Source organism: Sinohyriopsis cumingii, unplaced genomic scaffold (genome assembly GCF_028554795.1).
Source record: "Sinohyriopsis cumingii isolate HCF-2022 unplaced genomic scaffold, ASM2855479v2 utg001176l, whole genome shotgun sequence".
Classification (NCBI taxonomy): domain Eukaryota; kingdom Metazoa; phylum Mollusca; class Bivalvia; order Unionida; family Unionidae; genus Sinohyriopsis; species Sinohyriopsis cumingii.
In genome coordinates, this window is record NW_028315968.1 from 2,144,968 (window position 1) to 2,156,907 (window position 11,940).

The window sequence follows — 11,940 nt, forward strand, 5'->3', positions numbered from 1 at the left end:
CTTTAGCTTGATTCATGCAACATTGAAAATCCTTAAAATTTAGGGGTTGCCATGAAAGCTCCATGAATCTTTAAAAAGCTTTATTGTTTTGTAGTTTTTATAGTTTTGCAAAATAATTGAATTTTTTGAAAAACTCTTTAGATTTTTGCAGAAACTCCTTGAATTTGACTAGGAGACTATAAAATGTTACAGCTGAGTAAAATTGGGTGGATCAAGTGACTCAGTGACTTTGGTTGTTACCAGATGAAATAGCATCAATTGCTGCAATGGCAATCTAATTAGTTTCATGCTTTTTCTTCTGCATCAGTACCAATTTATGCAGTGGTAAAGTAACACATGGGGGAAATTTATTTATCATTAAGAAGAATATACTACATGAAAACTCATTGAAAAAGCCTTGAAAACTTAAAGAAAAATCCTTGAAAAACAACTCTTATGGTCTCTATAAATTATTTTTAGGTTTGAAATACTGTGTATACTCACAGATAAGCTGAATCCAACTTCAAAAATGCCTTGACCCTGATATACCATTGCACAATGTGCTTGCAGATCTGGGTCTGTGCAGTTTGTAAATGAGTAATTAGTACAGTAAACAATAAAGACCATGAGCTGCCAGTGCCTTAGGTCAAAACTGATCAGGGTCTTGCTTGTTTGCAGTTGGATTATTTTGTAGACAGAATTAACTTATGAATCAACCCATAAGTGGGCAAAACACAAGGCATGCACATTTGGTGGTTTCTGAAAAATTCAGTGTGTTCTGTTGGCAGTGTATGCATGCAGCCATGTGTAAGTTGGATCCAACAGTAAACTGCACAGCCCCAGATCTGCTCTTGCATAATGCACCAGCAGTTGTGGGTCTATGCAGTTTGTTAGGAACAAACAACATACATCCGGCCAGCACATTATGCGATATCATCAGCTGCTGTCTGTCCATTAGGCATGATAGGGGCAAGAAAGACACATGATCCTATTGTATGTAGGTTTTGACCAGAATATCAGGTGTGTTTGCACTTGTTAAGGCATAAGCATGTAGTGTATCAAATATGGTGTAAATTTTGGTTGAGTAAAACAGGAACTTTCAGCTGTTTAAGAAATTGTTCATTTAAGCCTCTTGTACATTGATTTTAATGGCTTCCGAGTATTCAGAATTTTGTCATGCAGGCCTCTATTGTACATTGATTTTAATGGCTTCCTTGTATTAAGAATTTTGTCATGCCGGCCTCTATTTTACAGTGATTGTAATGGCTTCAAACTATGCCAAAAATTTCCCTGAAGAAAAGGGAAAATTTGAATAATATTCTTATTTGTTACTGCTGTAAATTCCTTTCTGTAACTTCAGTCATGCTGCCAGGTGCTCTTTTATGCAAATGGTGGAAAATTGTACAAATTTGCACATTTGGAGAGCAGTGATGCAATAACTCCCACAAATTTGTTCAAAATCATGCATAAAAAATACATTCTGCACTGTATAAAATTTACTTAACTGTATAGATAAACTGAATAAATAAGAATCATAGCAAAAATTTAACAGTAAGGATACTTATTTTATCAAAATACCTGAGTCCATTATAAAGTATGCTGATATAGGTTTTTACAAAAAGATGCTTGTAAGTCCAGCTAAATGTTTATAACAGATAAATTGTGTTCTGGGTTCTGCCATTGAAACCCTTTCCTCATTTGTAGATGCACAAATTTTGGTCCATTTCAGGAGGGTGAGATTATGGTCAGTGGCTGGGCTTAAAAACTAGTGATTGTCTTCAACATCAAGCTAATACAGATGTGCACATTTATTGGCAGAATTAAGAAAGTACAAGATCAACAATTTCATGCCAAATGAAAGACAATAATTAATAAACATATGTTGGGTTTGATGTATCGGCAAAGAAACCAAAATGTGCTGCAAAGTTTGAGATATCTTGACTTTTACATTACATTGGTCACAACACAGCACCAAGATCGGTGTATGTTGTTTAATATTTACAGAAATTGTGGGGAAAATAACACTTTTACACTGGAAAATGGAATTTGAATTGTTGGGTGCCAGCTCTTATGGCCTGCTGTGTACCAAGATCATGTGCATTTTGGAGTCGAGATATCCATGAGACAATGCCTTACAACTGTGGAAAATTCTACAAAGCAACCATAAATAAACAGTTTCCCAGCATGTTTAAGCTGGCTTAACTAGATATGCATATACCCCTTCAGAAAGCAGACTGTGAAACAGGGTTCTCAGCACACTGTTCATATGCTTGTACAACTCGAAGGGGGAATCTTGTGAGGACTTTGACTTTAGTAGAGAATGGAACAGGAAGAAAAAGAGAAAAATATTTGAGACTGGGTAAATAATGAACAATAGTGATCCCCCCCCCAATTTTTCTTCTTACTTGAGTGATCCCCCCCCCCCAAGTATAATCTGAGTAGCATCTCTGAAAGAGAATTTCCAATTGAGATGAAAAGATACCAGTATACAGTAAAATTATTTTGAACATCATTCATTATTTATAGGTTCGATTCCCTGGTTCTTTGTGGCAGAGTTGTTTGCACAGGGTCCCAGGTCAGCAGCTGTCAGCATTGCAGTTCTTGTAAACTGGTTTGCCAACTTCATTGTAGGATTGGTTTTCCCTATTCTGCAGGTAATAATTTATTCAAAGTTAATGTCATTTCAAAGATGCCATAATGCAAACACTTGTCATTTGTGGAAGGGTTAACTGTCTTGGTTATTGCAAATGCAGACAAATTGTATGACCACTGATTGCAAAACATTAATAGGAGTTACCTCCCTTTGCCAAACGTGTACATCAGATAGCGGTTAACAGCATTGCATATACACATTCAGACTAGGGATATATTTTGTTACATTCACCTACATATAACCAATCAAAATTTATGCTTTTTTTCTGCAGTATGACTGCGCCTTTGCTAATAGTTTTCAATCAAAGCAAAAGGAAGGCACTTCTTCATGGCAGAGACTTGTAGTGAATTTTCATTTGTGTTTTACCAAGATTTGTGGACTTCTTGCTGGCTAAGAACCACAGATTTAAAGACTAATTTAACTGTGAAAACTGATAATCCCTTTTAAAGGAATATTCATTAATTGGAAACTGACACAAGAGTTATTTTTTTGTATCTTCCTTTTGGTTTTTTTTATTGCAGAACCAGTGAAATTCAGTACCTAAGAAATTAAATGACTTAACAGTAGTAATATCCTATACCTCATCAAAAGTCTATTGATGGCTATTCTTGTAATGTTTGAACTGCCAGATGCCAGCTTTATAACAAATCCTTGTAATGTTTGAACTGCCAGATGCCAGCTTTATTACACATCCATGTAATGTTTGAACTGCCAGATGCCAGCTTTATTACACATCCTTGTAATGTTTGAACTGCCAGATGCCAGCTTTATAACAAATCCTTGTTAATATTAGTGATTACCATTATAACAATTAAGTAAAAACTGCAAACAGTTCTCCATTTAAATTGTTTTTTTTGTTGTGTTTTTTATGTATGCAGAGCACAGTAGGCCAGTATTCCTTCATCCCATTCGTGGTGCTGCTGGCCATGTTCTGGCTGTACACATTACTGAGGGTTCCAGAGACGAAAGGCATGACTATAGAGGAAATCACTGCATCATTCAAGAACACATCTGTGGCATATCATCCAATCTTAGCAGACAAAAGTGATAGATAACTTTATTTAAATTGTTAGGCTCACTTTAAAGTTCAGAACAAAATAGAACATACACACACATATCAAGTGTTGGTCATAAAAGAGCTCAGACATATATTTTAAAAATATCTTTAGCTTTTTTTGGAGACTGTTGAAAAGCATCCTGTAAAAATCATATTGCTCTAACTTCTGTCCACCTTAGAAAACATTCTTGACTGTTCTGTCTCAAGGGCTTTAACTTCCTAATAACCCAATTTGACTGGATTGATTCATGCAGCATTCTTTTTTCCATCTCAATGTTCATGTTACAGCAGTTCTTGCTTCCTTATCACATTTTTAATTCAGTGGTTTGAATCTTATCTTAGTATTGGGTATCAGCAAGTTTATAGTCAGACCACAACATCTGAGTTCTTACCTATTACTACCATTGTACCTCAAGGCTCAGTTTTAGGGCCACAGTTATTTGTCATATATATGGTTTGCCTTTGTATTCACAGTGTGCTATTTGTAGATTATAATAGTTGCCTTTGGTCACATTCTTGCTAGAATCTAGTTAAAACTATCATATGACATTAAGATTTCAGTGGATTTGTACTGCCCCAGTAAAATGGTAAATATTGAAAGCAGAACTAAAATAGGAATTATTGAAAGTAAAACTAAACATGTTGATGGCTTTCAGACCATGATTAGCCAGTTAAGAAAATATGCATCTTCAATTTTTTTTGTGTTACTCCCTTTTAAATAATGGAATATTATTATTGTTATTATTATTATTGCATTTATCTAACTTATAAGTCAAGTTTAACTGCAAACATCATAGACCCTGATCTGCCATCACATGATGCACAGGCAGATCAGGGTCTGTGTTGTTTGCTATACTAATTACTCCTAACAGACTGCACGGATTATGTAATGGCAGAGCTAAGTTAGTGCAATTTTTAGTTGGACTTTACTTATAAGCAAGTATATATTGGTGCCAAATAGATTTTGAAAAGATTGTTTTTGTTTTTCCTATGACTGATTAACTATACATTTATCTTGGCTTTGTTTCTTGGAAATGTTGAGTCTCCACATGTGTACAAATATATATATTGCTGTTAAAAATGATAACTCAGTAATGTTAATCTTGTCTGACTGAATCAAAAGATAAGAAAATTGAATTTGATCATAATTATTGTTGTTTTATTAACATCTGTTATATGATGTCTCTCATAGTTTTGAAATATCTTGTCATGATAGCATAAAAAGAACAGTCATACAGTTGTAATATTATAACACCTTACATTTTAAAGTTGAAACTTTCATAGTTGTTTAATATATTTAAAAACATTTAAGTTTTTAGGTCACTTCTTTAAAGTTGATATAAGCTTTTGCATTACCCCTATTATCAATGTCTGCATATGCACAGGTAAATTAAGATAATTAAGTACACCTTCAGCAAATTTCAACAATTCTTTATTCCTAGGTCCTAGGCAGCAGTTTGGGTTGGGCCTTGTAGAACCTGCCCCTATGGGAAAGGGATGAGGGGGCTGTTATGCCTTGATTCATGTAACTTGTTATGTGTGGTGATGTATTTGCAAATTTAGGTCATTGTGACCCAAATTTCATGCTTTACTTTCACAGATTTTGGTTAAATTTTGTACATGCAGGTTATTTTACAAGCTCTGTTCATAATAAAAGCAGCTAACTAAATGATTATAGGTCTCTTTTGGTACCCTATCCTTAAAGGAAGGTCACTGTGACCTACATTTCAAAATTTTCTGGATTAGGTTAACTTTTGCATTTAGCTCATGATCACTAAGATTTTTGCACCCTATATATGTATACTTTTAAACCTAAATTTTTGAAACTTGGTGAAGTGATGCATCATGATTAGTACTGCAGCATCCTCACAAATGTAGTTCACTATAACCTATATATTATGCTGTACTAATTTTTGTTAAATTTTGTGTTTCAAGCATATTCCTCAAGTTCTGATCATGCAAGAATCATAAAAATAGAAGAATGAATGCACTCTATTAATACCATACCTTTTTCACAAAATAAGGGTACTGTGACCTACATTTCACATTTTATGGCTTTGGTCAAGTGTGTGTGTGTCAGACCTGCCAACTCTTATGATTTTGCTGTAAGTCTTAGGAAAAATACCCTTAAAATACGAACTTACAGCATACTAGCAAAAACTATGGAAAAATCCGGATAATAGGTTCATCCGTATTTTTTTTGGATCTGGGTTTCATTTTAGAATTAGTGAAATTAGTCAGGTAACCAGACTGACTTTACAGCAGCACTCAAGAAACGTTAATCTGCACCTATTTGTTCATGATAAGCATCTGCATGATCAAACTGTTGATTATAGAATTTTTAAAAATGGCGTTCAGAAAGCAATGCATGTTTAAGACAAAAGGGAAAATAAGCTTCTAGAAAAGTGTTAATAATCAACACATCAGAATAAAAAGGAGTATTCAGATTCTTGTGCATAAAATCTGGAAAGGACACAATTAGGTTTATTGGACATCACATGCCATTTTGAGTATGTCTTATGGCAGGAGATATGATTGCCGCCGTCATGTGAAATGGAAAAAAAATTCCAAGAATTATGTCAAGTAGAGAGATAGCAACAAGCCATTGAGCTGCATAGAGATTATGCAACGGTACTAGTGGTAAATAAAGTCTGTGTGTACTTTACAAACTTTTCAGTTGAACATAATGTTTATCGTTGATTTGTCAAACTTTTAATTACATTTTCCAGCTTTACATTAGCCGTTATTGATATTTTGTTACACCTTACTGAAAACTGGTCAGCTGCCTTACTGAAACAGACACGTAAAGGTTGGCAGGTCTGGTGTATATGTGGTTTGGATTTTTAACATAGCTTTAACAATGTTTCAGTCATATTGATACAGTGTCTGCATTGTGGCAGTTTATAGTGATGTCTAACACTGGGACATCGTGCCTCAGACATGTAGCATCATGTCCTTCCCAGTCACTTTATCCTGACATGAAGCCGACCATTCCTAACACTAACCTCTTAATGCTGAGCACCTAGTAAGGCAGCTGTTAGTACCATTTTTATAAGTCTTTGGCATGACTCAGCTGGGGTTTAAACCTGCGACCTCCCGCATCTGAGGCGGATGCTTTATCTATTCATGCCTAGATGCATGAAACTTTTTGAGGGAGTTCATCTAGATGAGTACTACACTTTTGTCACAAAAGTGTCACAGTGACCTATATTTCTTGTTTGACTGACTCTGTTGTAACATAATATTGTTATTCCATGATTCATAAATTTGGTAACGGGATGAATGTTGATACTAAACTCTCATATCAAAAATAGGTTCACTGTGACCCATATTTCATGCTTCACTGCCCAGTATTGAATCTTCAACACTGTTCATGCCAAAATTATCAAACTAGGTAATTGTATGCATTGCTTTAGTACTTCACACTTACAACAACAGTTTTTTGTGACAAACATTTTACATTTTACTGGCTTATGTTATGTTTTTACATTTATCTCATAACCACATGGTGTTATATCTCCTGTATAAAAATGTTATACCTGGAAACATCAAATATGAAGAGAGGCTGCACCCTCATCTTAAAGGTAGGTCACTGACCTATATTTCGCATGTTACTAATTATTTGCAGTTTGACGATTTTACTGTTCATGCTTAAATAAAAAAAATTTGGTGATTTTTTTTAACATCTCTCTTAGTACTAGATCCATACCGTAAAGGTCACTGTGACTTATAGTTCTCATTTTACTGGTTTAGTTTAAGTTTTTGCATTTAGTTCATGACCACAGTGGTCTTTGACATGCTGTGTGTATACTATTGTATGTAGAACCATAAAACTTGAGGTTGCATCTTGATGAGCACCACACCCTCATTTCAATAGCAATTAAATATCCTTAAGTATTAAGTATGCTTTACTGACTTAGGTTGAAAAGTTTGTGTTTGATGTTCATTTCTCAGGCATTGTTCATTCTGGAATTAAAAAATTGATGATGATATGCATCTCTGTCACTCTTACAACAAAAGTGGCTTATTGTGACCTATATTTCATTTTTAATGGCTTTGGTAAAGGTTTTGCTTTTAGCTCATGACAACACAAGTTTTAGGCATGTTTTATCTATATTATCCTACCTATAATCATGAAACTTGGTGACTGGATGCATGTTGATAGCTCTATGTATTTGTTGGCAAAAGTGGTTTCTGTGATTTATATTTCAGGCCCACTGACTTTCTTCAGGCTTTGTGTTAAAACTTCAGTTTTTGTTTGTGTTCCAGTCATGAGACTTGCTAAGTAGATGCATTTCTGATATTACTACATTCTTGCAACCATGTCACTGTGACCTACATTCATGCTTAAGCATTAGAGTTTATGATCACATTGATTCATCTATGCTAGACATATATGCAACCTAACCTACTCAGAAGGCATTTTCTGACCAGTTTGGTTGGAAGTAGGAGTAAATATTTTTCAATGTGTACTTTCCATATTTAATGACTATACATTGTGATAGGTTACCCTCAGCATGTTAGTTGTGTATTTACATGTGAATGAGTATCAGAATTAGGTGTTTGGACTTAATGCTGCATGCTTTTCCTTGGAGGCCTCACTTGTAGTGCTTAGTCCAGGTAATTATTGATTCATGAATTGTGTACTGCTCTCTGTTACTCAACATTTATATTTCACCTAGTCAGATCTGGATTATTGGGGTGGATAATGATGATTTTAGTAATTGAAATTTCTTTGATGCAAAATAATACTAATCTGTTTCGTTTTAATCAGCTTATTATATCTACTTTTATATGTTAGAAATGGGTTTTTGTTTGATGTCTGTTATGCCCTATCACAGCAGGTATGTAGGTAGGTAAGTATATGGGTAGATAGGTAAGTATATGGGTAGGTAGGTGGTTTCACACCTTGCAAGCACTATACTGACTATGTAGTGACAATTAAAAGTTCAATTTCCAAATTTTGAGATGAATAAAATCTTAAATGCAAACTTGATAGATTGCAATAAAATCATTATAAAAGGAGCCAAGATCACTCTAAACAGAATGTATTTTCTGCATGAAAATGTTTGCAATGGCTACAGGAGACTAGTGAAAGTAGAGGTGAGGTATGCAGTCTTTGATTACACTCTGGTTTGTAGTGGATCATTAAAGAAGTTTATTTACTTACTTTTAGTGCTAGTTTTGGATGAGCTTTATGAAAATTATTGAAAAAAATTCATCAACCTTCCAAGAACTGAGCAATTAAATAAGGTTCTTTTCTTTTTATCAGTTGGGTTTACATAATTGCTTTTATTCATGATCAGGCATTGGACATTATTGGATTTGCTTACTGTGTTATCTCACTTATAAGTTGAATTCAACTGCCGACAGTGTAGATGCAGATGTGGCATCACATAATGTGCTGGCAGATTAGGGTCTTTGTTGTTTGTTCTCCTGATTTACTTTTTAGACTGCTTAGATCCAAATCTGTCAGCACATTATGTGACAGCACATCTGAATCTGTACAGTTTGCAGTTGAATGCAGTAATTGGCATTGTTCATAAATGCATTGGGATATTCCCTTTTCATAGATAATTTTTCATCAGCATATTATAATTTGATGTTGTAGATCCATCTGCAACCAGTTTGATGTCTGTTTAGTTGTTGTTGTTTTGGGTTTAACAGTGCAAGATAGGCTACACATGACTGATAGTATAACTGATGGAGGAAGAACATGGGAGTACCCTTGTAAAATCCACCAACTCATGGGAAGCTACTGGCAAGCATTCTTACATACCCATATAGGTTGATCCTAAGACTTGAACCCACATGGACAGAGTCAAGATGGCAGTGATTGGTAAAGGCAAGCACTTTAGACTACTCAGCAACCCTGAGGGCTCCAGTATCTTTAGTTGTCCACCATCTACAGTTACCAAGCTTTGTGGATGGCTTGCTCTTGGTATAAGGAAGAACGCTATTGATTTTGGACTCAAAAGCTCAAGGTCAAAGACACTGTGACTGAAAGAAAGAAAACTGTTTTTACAATAACTTGAGCTCTCCATTTTGCACTTGGGGTTAGGAAGAATCCAATTGATTTTTGGCTTCAAAGGTTTCGGGCAATGTCATTGTGAATGAAAGAAGAAAAATGGTTTCTGCACAGTAACTCGTGTTTTTTATCATCTCCAGTTACCAAACTGGTGGATGGCTTTCACTTCAGGTAAGGAAGAAGGCCTTTGATTTGGGGGTTCATGGTAGGTGCGTAAAGGTCACTGAATGAAAGAATAAAAATGGTTTCTGCACAATGACAATTGTTCTGCATCACAGATGGGCCCAAAACATTGCAGGTGGCTTGTGCTTAGAGTAAGGATGAGGCCTATTAGTTTCAGGGTCAAAAGGGCAAAGGTCAAGTCACTCTGAACAAAAAAATATGGTTTCAGTGGAGATACATTAGTGATATATATAGAGATGTAAATAAAACATGTGGCAGGCATATAATGTGTCATTTACGGTACTCTTGTTTCCTTTATAAAGAAATTTTTGTCTACCCTTTTTACATAAAAATGATAATTTTGAGTCCATTACCTTTAATATTAACTGTTAATCCTATCACATAGTCACTTATCTTTCAAGGAATTTGTTCTGTCATCACTTTCTAATACATCATGATCAATACATGTACTCATTCAGACTTTTTTCATTCTTTTCTTTTCTGTCCTATGAATTATATCTATGCTGTTGATGATGTTTTAGTCTTATTTAGTTATTGTTGTTGTTTTTATTGTTTGCATGGTGAATTATATATTAGTACCTTATGATTTCATGGTGAATTATGTATTAGTACCTTATGATTTCATGGTGAATTATGTATTAGTACCGTTTGTTTTCCTGGTGAATTATGTATCACTTTTTATCTTTTCATGGTAAATTAGATACCATGTTAAACTGTATGTTTATGCTTTGAAATTTATTTTTTAACCTTCCATATCGTAAAACCCAGTATTCATTGTTATTATTTAATGTCTCTTGCTTTGGTTCCAAACAACTGCATTTTAAAGTACATCTCTTGCAAAAGTTGGTGCAGGTTTTATCTGCCCTTGCTATGTATGACATAAAGTATTCACTAAAACAAAGAACTTGGTGACAGAGATTATGGTGTAGGCAATTTCTGATAGATTATGACATGAAATTTGTTCCTGTGGAGTTTAAAGAAATTGAAAATAATAATTCTGCACCTGTGGTCAATATGTTCATCAATAGAAAATAAAATAAATGATAACAATAATTGGAAAGAAACATGCAAATGCTGTTGATTCAAATCCGCAAATTTGATCTCTGTATATTGTCTGACTTTTATATTAAACATGACAAAATTTCAGATCCCTAATTTTAGTCAGAATTATTGACATAACACTTCAAAATCAATTGCAAATCTTTGAAATGGTACATTGGGTACCAATCCCTCTTTAAATGTAACCCCTATATCCTTGCATATCTAACCAGGTTCTGTTGGATATTTGCAGTTCTTATTTCTCAATCATAAAGCTATAATGGAAAGGTTTAGTGAAGATATATGTTTGCAACTTCAAATGTATGTACTCGTCAAAAGGCATCTGTTGTTTTTTTCTCTCAAGGTTTTCTCTCTTTCTCTTTCACTTGCTTGTTCTCTCATTTTCCTATAGAGATTGCCTAATTGATGTGTAGCTGCTTTCTTCAACATTTGGAAGGATTAGTGATTACTTAATTATATTTAATATGAGGATTTAATTTGATATCTCTTCCTAATACTTCCATGCTTCACAGTATAATTGATCCCTATTTTCTACTTCTTTCTTCATTTAGAAATTTTAAAAAGGAAAACAATAGTGATGTTTCTATTTTTAATTTTAAAAAATAAAAGTATGCTGCATGAGATCCATAATTTTGTTCTTGAAAAGACCATGCAGTCTGTACACTTCTATAATTTATTCTAGTTGTTCTAGAACACTCTTACACATAACAGCAAACCATGACTTAATCAAGAGAGGTAATGCTATCAGTAATTGTGGACACTGACTTTTCATTAATTTTAATGGCAAATTGTGAGAATTTGGTGGGAGTAAGTTTTATCATAGAGGGAGCTTTTTAATGTACGCATAATGTTCCACAAAATTTGTTTAAATGTACATCTTTTGAATATTTTCTCCATAATTGTCCTCGAAGGCAAAATAAGAAAAAAATTTCTATAAGCATTCTTTCTTTTTTAAATTTTGAACTTAAAATATATCTCATG

The 11,940-nt window shown here is 34.1% G+C and overlaps 1 protein-coding gene across 1 annotated transcript in view; it reads left to right on the plus strand.

Annotated features, from left to right (window-relative positions):
* Positions 1-4,385, plus strand: part of LOC149772766 (solute carrier family 2, facilitated glucose transporter member 1-like) — a 61,223-nt gene extending 56,838 nt beyond the window's left edge. Inside the window, exons 11-12 of the mRNA XM_089947336.1 lie at positions 2,506-2,633; positions 3,511-4,385. Coding sequence (XP_089803462.1) covers positions 2,506-2,633; positions 3,511-3,687 — 305 coding nt within the window. The 3' untranslated portion in view covers positions 3,688-4,385. The remainder of the gene's footprint in view (positions 1-2,505; positions 2,634-3,510) is intronic.
* The last annotated feature ends 7,555 nt before the right edge of the window (positions 4,386-11,940 follow it).